Source organism: Chiloscyllium plagiosum, unplaced genomic scaffold (genome assembly GCF_037043375.1).
Source record: "Chiloscyllium plagiosum isolate Xiang-an unplaced genomic scaffold, Cpla_swu_hap1 HiC_scaffold_16, whole genome shotgun sequence".
NCBI lineage: Eukaryota > Metazoa > Chordata > Chondrichthyes > Orectolobiformes > Hemiscylliidae > Chiloscyllium > Chiloscyllium plagiosum.
In genome coordinates this window covers 80918092-80939045 of record NW_028270154.1, presented here as the reverse complement: position 1 = coordinate 80939045, position 20954 = coordinate 80918092, and the positions used below count along the sequence as shown (strand labels likewise).

Sequence of the window (20954 nt, the reverse complement as noted above, 5' to 3'; positions counted from 1 at the left end):
ATAAAAGAAAAAAAAAGAAAAAAATAAACAGGAATGTGAGACATTCTATTCCCTCTAGGAGCCGCTCTGAGTTTGCTGGATTAGTGTCATGTACTATGCATACGGAAATAAAAGCTGACTTGGTGATGGGATACTGGTCTTTGTGGGTTATTTCAGGGACATAAGCAGCAACAGCACAGTGCTCAAGCATAACCTGTAAATTCTTGACTTGGCACATCTCATTATGATCGTAGTAAAAATGGACTCTTAATTTTTTACTTCTCCCAGCTGACTGTAATACTGGGACTTTTCATTGACAAGGATGGTTTAAGAACAAAAGGAACCTCTGATTTAAGATAGCCGTAGTGGTCACCTGACTAGGTTGAGCCAAGTTCATGCAAACATCAATAAACAAGACTCAGTCTAATTGGTAATTAACAGTTCATCAAATGACTGAAATCAGTCAGTTATATTTGCATCTTCTAAATTATTTATGCAACTTCCTGGATGTTTCACACTTGGGTTGAAAATTATTCAGCTTGGAGAAAAAGAATGGAGCCAGAAATAGAATTGCACAAAGGATTGGCAATTCAGGCAGCAGCATTGTGACGTAAAGCAGAGGGGAAAGAGTTGATTAGTGAAAGTAAAACTGAAAAACCCTTTTCTCCCTGGTCCTCTCAGGCTGCACAGAGATAAAGCAAACTCAAGAAACTTCCATTCACCAAGACCTGAAGGATACCTACACAATTTGCAAAATGTGAGGATATAAGTCGTCAGTTTAATATCTCTGGTCTCAGATTAAAGCATGGCACTTCTAAGGACTTTTAACCTGCATATTCCTAACTTTTTTTCTTGTAATTAATATGTATTTGGTGTTGTAAGTTCATTGCAGGAGCTCATGCCATAGTTAAAAAGCAGCCAGTCCTGTGTTAGAATTGAAAATCTTGTAAGGATTGGTGCTGGGTCCACTACTTTTCATCATTTATATAAATGGTTTGGATGTGAGCATAAGAGGTAGAGTTAGTTAGTTTGCAGATGACACCAAAATTGGAGGTGTAGTGGACAGTGAAGAAGATTACCTCAGATTACAATGGGATCTTGATCAGATGGGCCAATGGGCTGAGGAGTGGAAGATGGAGTTTAATTTAAATAAATGCAAGGTGCTGCATTTTGGGAACGCAAACCTTTGCAGGACTTATACCCTTAATGGTAAGGTCCTAAGGAGTGTTGCTGAACAAAGAGATGGAAGGATGTTGTGAAACGTGAAAGGGTTCAGAGAAGATTTACAAGGATGTTGCCAGGGTTGGAGGATTTGAGTTACAGGAAGAGGTTGAATAGGCTGGGGCTGTTTTAAGATTACCCCTTATTCTCAGAATTTGTTTCTGGTTCTAGACCTCCCCAGTTGGGGAAAACAGGGTGGCATGGTGGCTCAGTGATTAGCAATGGTGCCTCACTGTGCTAAAGACCTGGGTTCAATTCCAGCCTTGGGCGACTGGGTGTGTGTGTGTGTGTGTATTAGAGTAGTTTGCACATTCTTAATTTATAATCTGTGCAATAGGGATACTGCATGGTCACTTGGCAAGGCACGTAGGGTGTGAGCCAAGTGTTCTCTGCACTGCTGGAACTTTCAGCATTCACAGGATCTGAGTGTATACTTAAAGGGCAGCTGGATTCCTCTTCAGGCACTGCAAGCAAGGAACAGCCCCTCAGGCTGTGGTGGTCACTCCTATAACAGGGCGGCACGGTGGCACAGTGGTTAGCACTGCTGCCTCTCAGCGCCAGAGACCCGGGTTCAATTCCCGACTCAGGCGACTGTGTGGAGTTTGCACATTCTCCCTGTGTCTGCGTGGGTTTCCTCCGGGTGCTCCGGTTTCCTCCCACAGTCAAAAAGATGTGCGGGTTAGGTGAATTGGCCATGCTAAATTGCCCGTAGTGTTAGGTTAAAAGGGGTAAATGTAGGGGTATGGGTGGGTTGCGCTTCGGCGGGTCGGTGTGGACTTGTTGGGCCGAAGGGCCTGTTTCCACGCTGTAAGTATTCTAATCAAAAAAAAAGAGATGCCAGCCAGAACATTCCTGTTGACTCCTGTCTCAGAGAACATGCCCTCCTGACATTGCTGGGTGAGGTCACAGAAAGCTGGGACACAGTAAATAGAATTATAAGATTATCACCTTCTCACCCATTCAGCCTGGGTACAGATAGCAGGGCAGCTCAGCACTGTTGGACCCCAGGAAAGGATTACCATCCATTTGCACCTATTATCATCACAGAGAATGTCACTTCAGTGGATACTCTAAATAGATTAGACTCCAGATTTGCATTGGTCCAACCCCCTGATTGACTGTGGCCAACCCTCTAGACTATAATTGACCCAGCTCCTGGAGTGACTGTGGCAATAATCTTGACTAATTGAAGTCTCCGTTCATCCCATTAAACTCTCATTCTCTTTGAGTTTCATACATAACCATTTTCTTCAAGTACATCAATTCCCTTTGAACCAGGGCCAGGGTTGGATTAGCCGGCATGTGTCCCACCCTCAGTGCAGAAACAGGGTCATTATGTATCTGACAATGAGGACAAAGAGAGCCTGCCAACTAATTAACTGTGGCTGTGGCTGTGGCTGCTTGTCCTGAAGAAGGGTTACATCTGAAATGTTGACATCTCCACCTCCTGATGCTGCCTGGCTTGCTGTGTTCTTGCAGCTTTCTGCTTGTCTACCTAATTAACTGTGGAAGTCTTCACAGCTCAACCATGTTCGATCTTGGCAATTTATGTATGTTGATCATGTTGCTATATGGCTATTATTTTTCAACTCTTATTCAATACATTTATTTTCAATGTTCTAATTCAATTAAAGACATTGTCAGCCCCCTGACAATGATATCAGTCTACTGCTTGCATTAAGATGTTGTCATCAATGGTCAAAAAAGTCACAAATGAATTAAACATTTATTTGACTAATATTGGAGAGCAATAGTTTGTTGTTGGTGCTACTGAGTGGTAAAGGAGGCCATCTTCTGTTTTTACAGTGTATTTTCAAGTTTGAACTCATTGCATACTATCTTCCATACGTTTACATTTTCAGCAAAGGGTAATTTTATACTTCTGTAGGATATTTGGAAATAATAGAACTAGAAGAATGATCTGAGTAAGACCAGAGGATTATACACACAAATCTCAATGATGGACTACATGCCTTGTTATAAAGATGTCACTTTCACTTGCACACCACAGTTATAGAGTCATACTGTTATAGAGCCATAGAGTCATACAGCATGGAAACAGACCCTTTGGCCCAACTTGTCTACGTCCACCACTTTTCAAAACTAAACTAGTCCCACCCGTCTGCATTTGGACCAATTACCTCTAAACCTTTCCTGTTTATGTATTTACCCAACTGTCTTTTTAATGCTGAAACTGCACCTGCGTCATACACTTCCTCTGGCAGTTCAATCCACAGACAAACCATTGGCTTGAAGCATTTGCTGTTGGAATCTCAACAGGGCAGAAGCTGCTTGAGTTTTGAGGAAGTGGAAATTATCTTTTCCCAGTCTTGGTTACAGCTAGAAACCGGGTTTCTCTCTGCTGCTGGGTTACTGGGAGACAAATCAATTTTTCTGTATTTGCCTCTTTGCCAAGGGCTGTCTTTAATGGGATGTTACTATATTGGAACAGTTAATTAGTAATAGTTACTGTATCTATAATTCTGTCAAGTTATCCAGTAGAATTAAGTTATTCTAAGTTCTTGATTCTTTTGTTGTATTTAGCTATAGTGTTTAAATGAATTGCGTTTTGAGAGTGGTTTGATTAATTGAATTGCTTTGGGAACACACCATGTTACATTTGCCTTTAAAATGATAAAAAGTTAGGGTCTAGGCTACCCTCTTAAAATATTTTGAGTGGTTTTCTGGTCTGGTGGGTTTCATCCGGAGCACTCGGAGGAAACCCACGCAGACACAGGGAGAATGTGCAAACTCCACACAGACAGTTGCCTGAGGGTGGAATCAAACCCAGGTGCTTGGCACTGTGAGGCAGCAGTGCTGACACTGAGACACCCTACCACTCTGTTTATTGCTGGTCTTCAAAATAATGTGCCTTTTAATTGGGTTTCCTGACTTATTACAGAAGGGTTAAGATTTGAGAAGAGATTATATAAACGAAGGTTTTATTCTCTGAATTTAGATATCAAGAAAATAATCAAAATGTCAATTTGAATGCTGGCCTTTCTCTCCGGACAAATAGAATGCAAGGGATTAAAGGTCATGCTTCAGTTATACAAAGCTCCGGTGAGAACAGATCTGGAGTATTGCAAGCAGTTCCAAGCACTACACTTTCGGTAAAGATGAATAATACCTGGATTCCAAGGTGTGATCATCCTTACAAGATCCATGGGAATCACTTGGGAACACGCAATGATTTGCCCATCCTGAACTCATCACCTGAGCTCTTTATAAGGCAGACCACAATTAGTGGTAGTAGTTAACAAAAGACAAAAAAAAGCCATAGTGATTTTTGTAGTGGGGAATTCAGTCAGTGGTGCATAATAGGAGTATAAGAAAGAAGAAGAAAAAACATGCCATATCCACGTTCATGCCTGGGTATCTTTGGAGAGGGAGCACAGGGTGTCCACAAATACTCTGAATGCCTTTAGAGAACGTTTGGCACAGTGGAGAATACGGTACTTTATTTTCCCCCTTCCCCATCTCCCCAGCTCTCCCTCACCTTTGATGGTTTGCATTGCTCATAATGGGATTTGCATGTTTTACTGGAATTGGCTGCTTGAGTGTTTTACTGATAATGGTTGATAGTTAAAACAGTAAAAACAAGTCACTGTGAGTTGGTCCTGGGAAAACCATTCAGTTGTGAGTAAGAGCACTTCTGGATATAATAAAAAAGAGCAAACCCTCTCATCCACTGCTTTGTTCATGCCTAGATGTCCTTAGAGAGGGAGCATGCAGTGTCCACCAATACTCCCAAATTCCTGATTAAGGGCTTATGCCCGAATTGTTGACTCTCCTGCTCCTTGGGTACTGCCTGACTGGCTGTGCTTTTCCAGCACCGCACTCTTCAACTCTGATTTCCAGCATTGGCAGTCCTCACTTTCTCTTAATACTCTTGATGCCTTTAGAAGGCTTTGCATGCACATTTATAATCGACTTCATGGGTGATTTATCGGTGATGATCTGTAGTTGAAAAATAAGTCACGGTGATTTGGTGTGAAAAAAAAGTTTGGCCATGCGATAACACTTCCAGATATTTTTTAAAAGGTAGACCCAAGGATGAGTCTCCAGAACCATCTGTCCTGGGTTAGGACGAGCCATATGTACACCACGAGTAATGGCTTTATTTTGATGTTCGATGATAAACCATGTTCCTCTCCAGTCAGGTTTCCTAAGTTATTATAGAAGGGTGAAGATTTGAGGAGAGATTATACAAACAAAAGGTTGCATTCCCCGAAATTAGAACTTTTACAAGTGATTTAAACAAATTCTTCAAGGATTTAAGGGGAACAATTAAGAGTAGACTGGAGGGAAAACTACTTTTCCTGTTTGGCAAGTCTAGAACTGGATCACGTTCTGCAAAGATGAGAACCAGACTTTTCAGGAGTGAGGTCAGGAAACACGTATTCATGCGCTAGATGCAGAAGATTGGAACTGACTTCCACAAATAACAACGAATGCTGGATCAACTTTTCATTTTAAAATGGTGAGTGATAGATCAGCCAAAGCTATTAAGGAATACAGCACAAAGGTGGGTATGCAGATTTCTCAGAGCAGCCATGATCTCATCGAGCGGTGGAGGGTCTAAATACTCCTACTGTTGTTATAGTCCTAACTCAGGACTCATACTTGGAAAGAAAAGGAGTGCCTAGGGCTGGTCCTGGCAGCAGCAAGGTGAAGAAAATTGAGGTAAGGCCAATGAGGCCTTGCAACCCAGATTTAATTCTACTTCTGCTGAAGAGCAAAGGACAATCTATTCCTTGGACTTAAGAGTCATATAGGCTGGAAACAGACCCTTCGGTCCAACCAGTCCACATCAACCATGTTCCCAAATAAACTGGGTCTAGTTGCAGACCTGGTGGAGCCAAGGAGTGTGCATGAATGGAGATTTGGCCACCAACAAGTAGCTGACTGTTCTGGGTAGTGATGGTCTATGGAAAATGACAAAGGCCCTCTGCCTGCCAACAACCAAATGATTGGCTCCCAGGGAGCAGAACAACCTGTGGACATGAACACATGATTCAGAAGTCATTGGCCCTGCAGTAAGGGAGTTCATTTCCCACAGTAAAAGTAAAGCCTTCACAAAGCTCTAACAAACCTACTTCCCTCAGTAGTTGTTTTAAGCTGTAGTTTTAACCAATAACCTAGAGACATTATAAGGATGAAGCATTCATTCTGTGAAACCTGCAAACAATGAATGTACTTGGAGAAGGAAGATTTAGAACCTCTAGAACTAAGCTAAAAGGATCATCTCAGCAAATCCTGTGGCTAGGGACCATTGAGCAACTTTCCTGATTTTTCCCACTACCCATAACACCCATCTGTCTATATATATGTGGGAGCTTTAAGATATATTCAATTAGTAAAGTTACAGTAGAGTTACTTCATTCATGGGATGTGGGTTAGGGTTAAACCCTGGTTAGAACAGCATTTAATACCCCAGAAGGCAGTTCAGAGTCAATCACATTGCTGTGGGTCTGAAGTCACAAGTAGGCCAGATCAGCTGAAGACATCAGACTTCCTTCCATAAAGAACATTAATGAATCAAATGGGGCTTTATCATCAATCAACAGTGTCTACATGGTCACCATTGGATTAGCTTTTAATTTCAGATTTTTAGTGAATTCAAACTTCACCATCGGCTGTGGTGGGAGTCAAACCCATGTACCCAGTGAAATCGCCGTCAGAGGCTGGTCTCCCATCACCAAATTCCCTTTTATTTACACATGAAGAGCTTCCTCAGAGCCAGCTTTCATATCCTCATGATGTTCAGGACCATCGCACCTACTTGAACTTTATACGTCACTGGACCTGATCTCACATGCTTCAGACCAATGGAGGGCCATTTTCTTCACCAAACTTCATCCCCTGAAGTACACTGTCTCTCTCACTTACAGGAGTCTTGCATCCAGCATTGGCATTCTTGACGCCATTTCACCCTTCCACTGCCCCCCACCCCGGTCCAAGAAGATCAGATTTAACCTGGTGTGGAGTCTTCTCCCTATCAGCAACTCTGCTGGATCTATCCCTGTACTTGCTTGTGGGGTGGTCCTATAATCAAATAGGAACTGGGAGAGTTTGGCATTTATGAAGCTGTAGGCTGTTTCTTTAAGCCTTCCTTCAAAGTTTAGACTGCTCTTTCTGTAGACCGTTGAATGACGGATGGCATAGAGCTGTCCTTATATGACGAACACCATTCCACTTTCGGAAATATTCAAATTCTCTATTCTCTTTGCTTTCCTAATTTTCTTTTGAAGATCTCTCCAATCGTATTTTTTATAACAACTCCTCTCGGGATTCTGCTGTATTGAACCCTTGGTGTCTCCTTTTTTTTAAAATCCTTATCTTGATGTCCCTTTAAATCCAGAGTTCTCTAATCTTTGTCTTTATGGGAACATATTTGTCCTGAGCGCTTGCTATTTCCTCCACCACAGGTTTATCTGCAAGTAGCTGCTCCTAATCATTCCTTACTAAAATTAGCCAATCCTTATTCTTTTCAATAGCTATCCTCAATCTAACTGAGTTCTGCTCCCTTACTGATACGCCTTCCATTTGCCCAGGCTCAGTTTTTTAGATTAGATTAGATTACCTACAGTGTGGAAACAGGCCCTTCGGCCCAACAAGTCCACACCGACCCTCCTAAGAGTAACCCACCCGGACCCATTTCTCTCTGACTAATGCACCTAACACTATGGGCAATTTAGAATGGACAATTCACCTGACCTGCACATCTTTGGACTGTGGGAGGAAACCGGAGAACCCGGAGGAAACCCACGCAGACACGGGGAGAATGTGCAAACTCCACACAGGCAGTTGCCCAAGGCTGGAATTTCTGAATATGAATATGAGATCCAGAACTGCCCTCTCCCTTGTTAGGCTTTCAACCTACTGGCTAAAAAAGTTCTCCTGAATGTAATTTAAGAACTTTATTCCCTCTATATCTTGTTCACTAACCTAGTCCAGTTAATATTCAGATAGTTAAAAATCCCCATACTACTGCCTTATTTTTCCTATATTTCTCTAAAATTTAGAGAATGCATAGTTGATTCTCTATTTCTCTCTGTTTGGGAAACCTATAGTACATGCCCAACAGTGTTTTTGCCCCTTCTGTATATTTTGCTTCTACCATACCATCTCATTTGATGATCCTTCCTTCTCACCGCTATGATTAATTCCTTGATCAATATTGTGAGCCCCCGCTCCTCTTCTATCCTCCTCATCTGACTACCCTATAACCAAGATGATTGAGCTGCCCATTTTCCAGTCATGTTTTGGTCATAGCAATGATATTACATTCCAGTGTGACTATCTGAACCCTCACCTTAACTATCTTATTCCTCAGGGTCTTGTACTAAATATATATTCCATTTAGTCTTGCGAAACTAAATTTCTTTCTTATCTATTCTGTGTTTCAGCTGCCTTCCAGAGTCACTTATGTTTTAATTTCTAATCCCAGTTAGAAATTTCAGTTTCTCCCCCCTTTGAGCTACTTTTCAGGATCCCATTCCCCTGCCGACATACTTTAAATCCATCCTAACATCATCAGCAAACCTCCTCACTAAGATGTGGGTCTAATTTCTGTTCAAACGTAACCTGCCCAACTTGTACAGTGGCCCAACTCCCCCAGGGATGTACTCAATGCTGCAAGAATCCATAGTCCTTCCTTCTACACCATCTTGTGCATTCATCTCCTCTATTCTTCAATTCCTATAGAAGCAGGAGTAAACCAGAAATTATCTTTGAAGTCCTGCTTTTTAATTTTCAACTAACGTCTTTGCTGTAATCTATGAAGTTAATGAGTAAGACTAAAAGTGTCAAAGAGTATAAACAGTTGTATCTATTTAATTATTACTACGCGTAGTGTTTGGTTCTTTTCTTCTGATAAAGGTCTAAGTTAAAGATGGCCATTATTTGTCTTCTCCATTCCTGGGACACAGTTCTGCAGGCCTACCGTATCTGGTACAAGTGTCTTTTATTTATGCTATCAGTAAACTGTTTAAGCATAAAAGCCAACGGAAGCATGCCAATATCTGTCTTCACTCAAATTTCAGATAGCAGCACTTCCTAGCTGGATTTGGAGATGCCAGTGTTGGACTGGGGTGGATAAAGTTAAAAATCACATAATCCCAGGTTATCGTCCAACCGATTTATTTGGAAGCACTAGCTTTCAGAGTGCTGCTCCTTCATCAGGTGGTTGATGAAGCACCTAATAAAAGAGCAGCGCTGTGAAAGCTAGTGCTTTCAATTAAACCTGTTGGACTATAACCTGGTGTTGTGTGATTTTTTGACTTCCGAGCAGGAGTTCACAAAATCACAGAATGGGGGCAGCACAGGAGGTGGTCCTTTGGCCCGTTGTGTTTGTGTTGGCTCTCCAAAGAAGAAATTAACCTAGTACCACTCATGCACCATCTCCCTGTGGTGTTGCAGATGACATTCCAATTCTCTCTTGAATGCTACATTCGAACTTGAAGCCATTGTACTCTCAGGCAGTACATTTCAGTTCAGCGGCACTACCTGTATGTAAACGATTTTCTACATGTTGCTATTGCTCTTTTACTTCCAATATGTTTTCAATTCATCCACTAATGACTAATTCCTAGTGTGGAAGCAGGCCACTTGGCCCACTGAGACCATGCTGACTCTCCGAAGAGCATCCGACCCTGAACCTGCCCCTATCCTATCCCTGTAACCCTGCATTCCCCAGGGTTGCAATTCCCTGGACATTTCGGGCAATTTAGCATGGCTAATTCACCTAACCTGCAGATCTCTGGATGGGAACAGTTCTTCCCCATTTACTCTGTACTAATCTCTCATGATTTTAAATACCTCATCGATCAAATCACCTACCAAATATTGTCCCAGCTTCTCTTGTTGTTACTGACATGAATCACTGCCAATTTTTATTCCTAAAGAGGAGGGCATCAGAGGCTTTTACTGTACCCCAAAAACAACTGACTCAGAAGAGACAGGTTTCAAACTGAAAGTTGACTTTCTGTTAGCCTGAGCTTTACATTAAACGAGTGGATTATTGGCTGTGGGGACTGCTTTCACTTTATGTAATGGAATAGTGGTAAGCTTTGCTGGTGCAAAGATGATGCCCACAAAAGATGAATCGTTGTGGGCTGAATCTTACACAAAGGGATGATCTCCAACAATATAAAATCACCAAGTTTTATGTGTACTTTGCTTACTTAGAGAGTGAAAAACTGATTTTTCATGACCCCTTTAAAATGGCAAAAGTATTCCTTTAAAATGAAGGAGACAAAACTGAAGTGTCAGTCATTGAGAAAATTTCGAAAAAGTAGTTTGGTTAAGAGTAGCAGTGAAACAAAACATGCTGGGATATAAAGAGACAAGCCGCTAAAATTGAAGGTACAAAATGAAATCAGCAACTGCTGGAAATTCTCAGCAGATCAGTCAGCATGTGTAAAGAGAAAACAACAGGTTAATGCTGAAGTCGGGGAGAAAACCCAGGCAAAATGCTGGGCAATTGTTAAGAGGTCTGAAGCATCCTTATTCATGCAATAAAATCACACCAGAAATGGACAGCAATAAATATAAATATTTATTATAACAATAAATATGAATTTGTGATAATGTTACAAGTTAGGGATGGCAAATTGATTCCCATCCTTTCATCGTCCATCAAAACTGGAATGTTCTGAACTGCAACTATTACTTTAAAAAAGTTCAATAAAATTAATTGGTCTATGCCACAGAGTTATGTTAAATTAAGAAAGCTCCCTGTAATCAAAAATACAGCAATTTGAATGCTGAGCAGTCCTTGATGGCTTATAATAAATAATATTATATGAAAAAAAACAGCTGGAATTGAATAAATATAGAAATCAACCTTTGGAAGATTTGCTCCCCCTCTTCACACTCTTCCACCACCTACCAGTCCCTGGAAGTTGGCATGCAACCTGCTGCCAGGCCTTTGTGCCAGCTCTGTTCACTAGGTATGAAAGAGCAGTAGGGAAAGGATCAGCATCAGACTTTCCTATCTCCAATCTCTGTTCTACTTCTGGCAAGGCTGCCTACAGTTGGCAAATGACTGTTCAGGGAAATTGTGAACATTGAGCCAAAGACACTCCACAATGTGGCAATGACAATAGCCTTGGCATTTTGCCTGCTTACACCTCTGTGCCTAAGAGTAATCATTTATCATTTTTAAAATAAGCCATAATGAACTGCAACTTTATATGTGACAAGGGAGCAATTAAAAAAACAATTATTTTTAAAAATGTATGTTTAATGTTAGTTTATTAAAATATTACTCAAAAAAATTATAACAATATGAACAACACTCACATATCTCTATCAATAACCAGAATCACGAGCACTAACTAATAGTTAGATGTGTTTCAATTGAACTTTGCAACTGAATGAAAAGCAAATGTCAGTGAAGGCATTTTAAAATGTATCAATAACAATCTGTAACACCAACACATTTTTCTTTCTGTATTTTTGTGTGCAAAGGTTAAAATTATATTTTTACTGCTCACCATTTTCATGCATGGATGTTATAAACATCAAGTGCTCCCGTTTGGAGACAAAACTGTGAATTCTCAGTTTGGTTTATTATAAATAAAAGAATCATCATTCCAAAGAGATACTTTTTTTATGATGGTATGCTTAAAACAAATGGAATAGTTTTTTTTAAGCTACAGACTTTTTAATACTTTGCCTTCTTGTTCATCATCACTATGGACCATCTCCACTCTTTGTGGCTGTGATGGAGCAGACATTGGGGTAGTGAAGACATTTTCCAGCGCACCAACATCTAACTGTGGCACAGAGTTCAGGTACTCTTCTCCTCCCAGGCTGTTGGAGTGAGGTCCTTCCTCAATGCTGCTATTGCTCCTGGAGTCAGTGTTGCGTTGACAGTCATCTGGATACTCTCTAAAAGGGTAATCTCGATTGAGTGCAGAGAACATAGCTTCATGCTTCTGGTAGCGGTCCTCATAATAGCCCAGGCATTCAGACATACTGTTTGCGAAATCACCGTAGCCATAGGGTGGCCTACTGTAAGGGCAGGTACTATAGAGGGAAAAGAGATAGACTCAGTTCAATGTCTGCCAATACTATATGGTCACTGACTATCTGACAGGAGCATTGAATGTGTTACAAAGGGGTACAAATGGTTTGGAGGATACTACAAACAAAACAGGAAAGTACAACAGCGTGACTGTTATGTAAAGCTATATTCCTAATGTTATTGTCCTTCAAACATCTGACCATGCCAATTTCTACCTCTTTGAAAGACACTTTGGATGATTTAGGCTACTATCCAGATCTCAGCTGTTAGGCGAGCTGAAGTATAGATAGAACTTGCAAACATTGTCGTGGTTCTCTCCTAACATGGTCTGGTTTTAAGTCTGGAGTTTATTAAATCATTCTGATGTCCAGGAAAAGGGCTGGAGGTTGACTGTAGAAGGCTTGGTTGTGCAAACATCTTTTTGTCTTAAAATGTTGGATGTGGAAACTCACAGGTTTCAAGAGTTGGTCGGGAGTAAATAATAGAAGTGCATTGCATGAGATAAGCCCTTCAGTTTATGCTACGTTTATGCATGTCAACACATGCTGGGGCACAGCTGCTGAAATCTTGAAATTATCAGAGCAAGTGCAGAGTAGCTCTGGAGAAATTTATACTACATCCAGCTAGTGATATGCTAGCTTTTTATTGTAAAAGGGTTTTGGCTAGAAGTTCCTAGCCAGTGCCTTTTAAAATAGAGATACATTTGTTATTGAAGGACACAGGTGAAACATCAGGCTCTATTGTACAAGATATCACAAGAATTGGACACAAATAGGGAGGTAGTAAGTAATTATGACAGCAGGGACTTTAGAACTGAAAGGAAGGCAGAAGGTAAGGAGGCGACAGAAATCCATTATTTAGAATGTTGGAATGACAGAGAGTAGAAATTGTTTTGACTTCACATCAGTACCAATAAATAGGGATAGGAAGAAAAGCTTACAACAGCACAAACCAGAGAACTGCAATAAAATAGTTAATGGTGCAAAAGGCAAAGGGAAGGAGAGAAAGAGTAGGTTGAGTGAAGAATTATCTACACGCTTATTTTTATCTTGTATCATGTCTGGGAATTGGAGTTAACTGCTAATAATTTCTCCCCAGATGTGGGAGAAGTGTTTAGACTTAATCAAAGCTATTTTGCAGAGAACATGGGGCCCAGAAAAACAATTCTGATTATTTTGATGGGATAATTTTATCAATAGAGAGATTATGAGATTTACAGTTGAGATCACATGATGTTAATCCATTTGAAACTGGTTACAAACTAAAAGATGAAGCTCTGCAAAACAGGAAGAAACTGTTGGAGATTGCTTTTCTTGTCTGGCAGACAGCAGAAAATCTAGTGAGGAGATTTGCAGCCAAATAGGTTCCAATAATTTCAAACTATGGAAAAGATTTAGAGTTCTGTTATTCTCACTAAATCTTTCATTCTGAACCTCACCCAGGCAATGCTTAATGGTAAATATAGCCTGACCAATTTGAAAATTGAAAGCAATAAGATTTTCATTGCCACACTGAAGGTTAGGAATATACGTTGGAACATATTCCATATGAATGAAGTGCAGAGGTAGATTATTTAGCCCCATGAGATTGCTCTGCCATTCTGTTGACTGATTTTGTTCTGAATTCCACATTCCAAGCTACCCCGAACAATCTTTGATTCCTTTGCCTAATGTTTCTCTCGGCTCTCTCTCTATACTTCTTGATACTTTTAGTCTGTAAAAATCTATCCCACTTCTTTCCTAAGTGTATAACTCAGTGCCTGAATTTTCACAGTCTTCTGTGGCAGTGAACACTACAGGTTCATCACTATCTGAGTGGAAAAATGTTTTATCTTAACCCAAACAGGCCTCCTTGTACCCTGAAATCATGATCCCTTGTTCTGGATCCCTCACCCAGGAAAATATCATACCTGCATCCAGTCTGTCCAGCACTGCCAGAATTTTACACATTTCAATAATATCCCCTCTTATACTTCTGAACACCAGTGAATACAAGCCCAGTTAACCCAACCTCTCCTAATGTAACAAGTCTGCCATAGCAAGAATCAGTCTTATGAATCTTTTGTGCACTACCTCTACGGCAAGTATATCTTTCTCAAGTAAGGAGACCACAATTGCACACAATCCTCCAGGTACAGTTTCACCAGGGCCCTATACGGGTCAGTGGAATACTCTTGCTGCTGTACTCAAATATTCTTGCAAAGGTCAGAATACCACAAGCTTTCCTGTCCTACATATCTGAAGATTGCTTCAAAACCATCCTGAAAATATTTTGGGGTAGGAATATTCTTTCTGGCCTCACGAAAGTGCTGCATCTTGCTACTGCTTACTTGGTGCATCATTTAAACTTAATATCTAGCTGTTTTTGGAAGTTAACTGCAGCTATATTTGTTATATTACAAAGTTACTATATTTCAAGGGCAAATTCTTATTTGGCTGTAAAGGTTTTTAGCGCACCCTGAGGTTGTGAAAAATACTATATTAAAGCTCTTTTCTTTTTGAAGAAATGACTTGTGACAAGTAGCTTGGATAAATTTAGAAGTATACATCTTGATGACGATGAGTGACACCATCAGCATCAAAAACGTTAGTGCAATCTACAGAGCAGAGGATCAAACTGATCTAGCGTATTAGAAATGTGATGTTCATATTGATCAAATGGATTAGAATAGTGAAAGAGATCATTGTCAGTGGAGTTATAAGAGAAAAATGAGTTAACAGAGCAGCTGCTAATCATAGCATTCATATAAAAATCATGGAACAGTCGTAGCCTAAAATAATGACAACGTACAATTTGGTTTATCACTGAGCTTTCTGGATCAAGAATTCTAGAAGAGTTAAAAGATAGTAATCATCATTATTAAAACCAAAACTGACTACTGTACTGGAATAAAAATGTGCATGTGTATTTCGGTGTAGTGTTGAAAACAGGATGGATCAATGTGATTACTGACATGATCTAGTAAGCTGAAGATAATGTATGCTGGAGGACATGTTTTGGTACACATCAAAAAAGGCTAGTTGGATATGGTACCAATAGGCGTCTGCTTCATTGCCAAACTGCTTTGCCAAAAAATGCATGTTAAATGACAAAAAAAAGGTAAAATGTAGAAAACTGGCTACAAAAATGAAGAAGTACTTGAAGTTTCACTAGATTTGGAAAATAATCTGTTGCATTTTAAGGCTGTTTTCATAGAGATGATACACGGCCAGGTGCTGAATGATGGTAAAATGCATTTTTGCAGAATGACAGAGTGTTAATTAGCTAATGAGGGGATTTTTCAGGAATACTGAATGCAAAACATTGAGCCTCCATTTATCAATGGGCACTAATTCCTTGTTGTGGCTCCTAACAACATGATGAATCTTAATATTTTTAATTAGTGCCCAGATTACATCAAATAAGTAAGTTATTGTATGGGAAGCAAGTGGCAAAGTGGATCTAAAGTTAAAGATCAACTATGATTATATTGAATGGCAGGGTTGTCCAATGGGCTATATTTACTCCTGCTCCCATGTCTTATATTCTTACACTTATGACAGTTTCAATAAAATTTTAAGAATACGCACAGTTGATTAAAATCTCAGATTTCCATTAGTCTCAATCAGAGATTCTCTGGTCAAACAAAAACCCTAGTAATTTAATTTTACATATCAAAATAACATACAAAATCTGCACCAAGCACAACAAGGACAGATATAAAGTATAATCTGTTACTTTTCCTTTACTTTCCCCCCAAAAGTTCCCTAGCCCTCACATCATAAAAATTACCACCCATAACTCATGTTAAATTTGAAAATGAGGTACAAGCAAGCCTTGGAGCCACTGAGATTCTTTTATCCTTCTATGGAAAGTTGTTTTTTATTGCTGTTCCCTAACTGCCCTTGAATGAGTGACATGTTTGGCCATTTCAGAGGGTGATTAAAAATAAACCACAATGCTATGGGTCCAGAGTCACACTTAGACCAGACTGGGTTAGCATGGCAGATTTCTTTCCCTAATGAAAATTAGTGAACTTGTCACCACTACTAAAATGGTGCATAAATATAAATTGAATTTAAACTCCGCCAGCTGCTGGAGTGGAATCTGAAACCAAGCTATTAAAGCATTCAGCTGGGTATCTGCTACTTGTCCGTTGATAATACCGCTTGCCACAGTCTCCCTCAGTTGTTAGCTGCTGCCAAAATTAGACAGACGTATATGCTGTACCCACAGCCAGTAGAGAGTGCAAAACATGTAACAGTTATCATAAATCTTATATCCCAGTGAGCATCAACTACTTAGTCACCAAGTTCTCTCAACAGCCATTTTATGAACAACAGACTGGTAATGTGCATTACATGCTGGCCATACCTGCAGAACTGTGAGCTGATATTACTTCATAATGAGACTGTCGATTTAAAATATTTGGGAAATGTTGTTAGTGACTATTTCATAATGTACTTGGAGAGCTCCATGGGTACAAGAGAAGGTGGGGGGAGTGATGGTGTGCTTATGAGGTAATTATTAAATGTCTGTCTTTAATGATCTGTTGCACCCCAAAGATCCAGTTCTGGAGCAGAATCACCACTTACCCCAGCCCAATGCCAGAAACTATAACCCCAAAATACATTTGCATGGCCAAGACAACTGTTTTGTGCTTATAAGGGCAGCAAAACAGCAGCTGTCCCAGTCTGCCTGCCAAAAGTGGCACAATATGCATTGCACAGTTCAGGAAACATGCTATACAAACTCTTTCACTGAAGGCCCTGGTGCAACAGGCACCAGGCATTGGAGGTGAGTTATCTTGGTGCATTATGCTGCTTGCCCTTAACTTACATAGAAAATGGGCCTCAATAGAGTTGCATCCAGTATGCTTCCTCAACTGTGCAATATCCTATAAAGCATATATTACCACACAATCCCATTTGAATTTCAGGGCTCAATAACACACTAGGTTACCTTACAGAACCATTTAAAGCAAATATATTTCCAGTTCTCAACTGGTGCAATGTTTCTGTACAAATTAAATCCTATTTTAGATTCTACATACCTTGAGGGGAAATACGGTGGTCCAGGCAAGAAATAAGGATGATGAAAAGGAAATCGGGCAGCAGCTCCGAAGAGATTAGCAGCATGCCCCATTGGTGGATGTTGGTAAGCATGTGGATGTGGAAGAGTTGCTGAAGGCATTGGTGGTGGATTTCTAGGGCAGTTGGCAACAGTAGGTATCTCCTTTTGTGGTGGTACTTCAGGTATAGTAACTCTATTGTGGGTGTTATTAATTTCATTTGTCGAATTTCTTTTGCCAATATCCACTGACATCGTAGGTATCCTTTGCTCTGAACAATTTGACACCGCACTTGGACCAGGAACCTCATGATGGACCTCACTTCTACCGTGTCCTGGAGGACAAGTGGGTTGCACAGTGGGGTGGTTAGATATACTCTGCGTAGGAAGACCAACCTGGACAGGGTTTGTTTGTGGATAAAGTATAATTGAATTTGGACGAGGACCTTGAGCAACTGGCATGCGTAGAGGTTGGCTTTGACCTGCTGGAGAATCAAGACATTATACATTGCAGAACCAATATTTATGCATTTAGCTGAAATATGTTATATTGTTTTCAACTTCAAATTGTAATATCTAAAATTAATTGAGAATGACATGAAATAATTCACTCATAAATCATTCTTTGATCTGAGTATTTCAGTCTTTCAATATCCTCGCACTCATTAAGACACTGAAATTTTCAGTTTTACAGACCATTGTTGCTGCAAATGTGGTGGGATTTTTAAAGTGTCTAATTTAATTTACATAATTAGTCCTCAGTTCTTGACAGTGGAAAATGGCTGGCATGTTGACCAACGTTGTATATAAAATCCAGGTGCTGCATAAAAGACAGGCTGATCCATAGTGAGTTAGATAAATCCTAGCCTTAATTGACACTGCCAAAAAAAATCCTATAATCATAGATATCACTACAGTAAGCAGTTACAATAGCACAACTAACACCACTCATCAGCACACCATGAAATTCTATGCAGTGCCAAATCTCTATTACTTGGAATATGTACAGTAAACTGCAGTCGGTGTGAACAACTCCAACAAGCAGAATTGTATCATAATTCACAATGATTACCATCAAAGTTATATGAGTCAATAACAATGTATCATTGTACAGATTTCTAATTCAGTACAATTATATTATTATATTTAGCTCACTGATGTCTTTCTGATTTGCTATATAGTTTTACTGCTTTTCTTCTATTTTTGAGCTGCATTTTAACTCCTGTGTTATGTATTACAATAATTTCATCCATATTTTAACATCTATTGACACAGCTTTTGCATTCCTTCAATTATCATTTCATGAAAATGCTTGTTAGCAAAATTGAACTTCTGACTTCAATCTGTTTTGGCTCAATTAGCCCAACTGATGGAGGATCCCAGTTGAACTTTTGTTGGCCTTTCCCTTCAAAATGCTAAGCTGTTGTCAAATTTGAATATTACCTAATTTCACATTTGATTTCTACAATTTGTCTTTGTGATTTTTCTTATGCTTTTGACCTCTTGAAGTCCCAAGCAGAGTATAACCACTAATGTTACTAATCTTAGCTTTGAAGAGGATCATGGGCACAATGTGATATTTATATTGAAGGGAACTGAGCACATAAACATCAATGTGATGAGACTGCAAGTGTTCACTCTTCAGTCAGGTCATGCAAACATCATATCAGCATGCCATCCATATAACACATCCTCAATGAGATATTATCACTACCACTGGTAATGCATGCTTATATTGCATGCTTATCCAATTTGTTTAATGAGTATTTTTGAGGTTGTGCTTATGAAGGAAGACTGAAAATCCCTGGTTGAGAGGCCATTGAACGCCTTTAGGATAATGAAAATATTTGATAGGGTAGATGTAGTGAAAATATTTCCATTTGTGGGGAAGGCAAACACTAGGAGGTAAAAGTATAAGATATTCATAAATAAATACAAGTGAATTCAGGAGAAATGTCTTTACCCATAATAACTTGTAATATAAAACTCATTACAATATTGAGTAGCTGAGGAAAATAGCATTAATGCATTTAAGGGAAAATTCAGTAAATAAATGAGGTAGAAAAGGAACAGAATGTTATGTTGATAGGAGGAGAGGAAGAGAGGTGAAATGAGGCTTGTGAGAGTGTGCGTGCTACCACAAACCTGTTTCTGTAATGTACATTCTGTGTAATCTATCAAAATAGTCCACTGCATACACTTGGTTAAAGTTTATGAAGTTCCAGCAAGTAAAATCTCAAGATCTTCTGCAGCTGCAGATAAATAGTTTATGTATTTTAGTGAGTCCATTCAGATGCTTCCAGTAGTCTTTTATTGTTTGTGATAATTCATGATTGTGTTTCTGCTAGGATTTTTCATTTGGGAACATACTAAAACCTCAATTTTCTATAATAATTATAGTTGGAGTCAAAGTCTAGTTTTCCATCATTTAGGAATAATGTAATTGTCTTTTCATAGGCATTGGATTCTTTATCCAGGAAGATAAATGCATCTGAAATATGAACAGTTGCAATGATGAAGCCAGTGTTCATAATGTGTGCATGCATTAGTCAAGGGTTCTTGGCACTGTAAGTCAAGGGTAGTCAGTCCTGCAGTTCCATAGCACTCAGTATGGGGCTGCGGCCAGGGCTAGGGCTAATACAGTCGGGGAGATCTATAGGCATCAGTCATGTGGCTGGGCATTTCTCGTCCAGGGCGGCTGGTTAGGCCAAACCAGACAGTGTGCCATTGCAAAGCCATTGGTCAGTTCAGAAAAACTAAGGAGAAAGTGGTAATGAGGAGGTAGACAATGGGTGTCATTACTGTATAAAGGAGACTTACAGGGTTTGGCAACTTCTGGCTGGGGGAAGGACAAATGATAATTATGAAGAGGACAACTGTGTTTGTAAGGGGGGATATGATAAACAGATATGGGAAGGGGGTAATGTGGGAAGGGGATTCAACCATGATTGGGAGTGCTCTGGCTTTCAAGTGGGGGACTGTATATGACCATACTTGGCATGTTCATCTCATATGCCAGGGGATTGAGGATGAAAGGGGGTCAGGTGCAGGTTGGGTAGGGACTTGGGGAGATCAAAGTCAAAGTGGGTTTACAGGAAGGGCTATCACGAAGGGGATCTGGATGTACAGGGATCATTGACATACAGAGGTAGGGGCTGAAAACCATCTGTCAAATAACACTTATCTCTCCTTCTATTCTGCTGGAAATTAGAAGTATGCAATGGGGAAAAATGACAGTGACCACAAATGGCGGAGTAAGTGTCTTGAAATGTTAGGAAGGGGACTGCAAAATTTGCTGAGGACAAAAAAATAGGAAAGCAAATCGTGAAGAGGACATAGGGAGGCTACAAAAAGATTTAGATGGGTTAAGTGAGTGGACAAAGATCTGGAAAATGGAATATAAAGTGGAAAAACATGAGTTTGTCCATTTTGGCAGGAAGAATTAACAAGGTATGGCAATAGAGCAAACATGTTATTAACCAGCACTTTTTGGACCAGATTCGGAGATGCCGGTGTTGGACTGGGGTATACAAAGTTAAAAATCACACAACACCAGGTTATAGTCCAACAGGTTTAATTGGAAGCACACTAGCTTTCGGAGTGACGCTCCTTCATCAGGTGATTGTGGAAGGCTCGATCGTAACACAGAATTTATAGCAAAAATTTGCAG

At 39.9% G+C, this 20954-nt stretch overlaps 1 protein-coding gene across 1 annotated transcript in view; it reads right to left on the bottom strand.

Annotated features, from left to right (window-relative positions):
• Positions 1 to 11861: 11861 nt before the first annotated feature.
• LOC122556859 (transcription factor SOX-30-like) overlaps positions 11862 to 20954 on the bottom strand; it is a 31511-nt gene continuing 22418 nt past the window's right edge. Inside the window, exons 5-6 of the mRNA XM_087995072.1 lie at positions 17268 to 17766; positions 11862 to 12237 (exon numbers count right to left, since the gene is read on the bottom strand). Coding sequence (XP_087851198.1) covers positions 11862 to 12237; positions 17268 to 17766 — 875 coding nt within the window. The remainder of the gene's footprint in view (positions 12238 to 17267; positions 17767 to 20954) is intronic.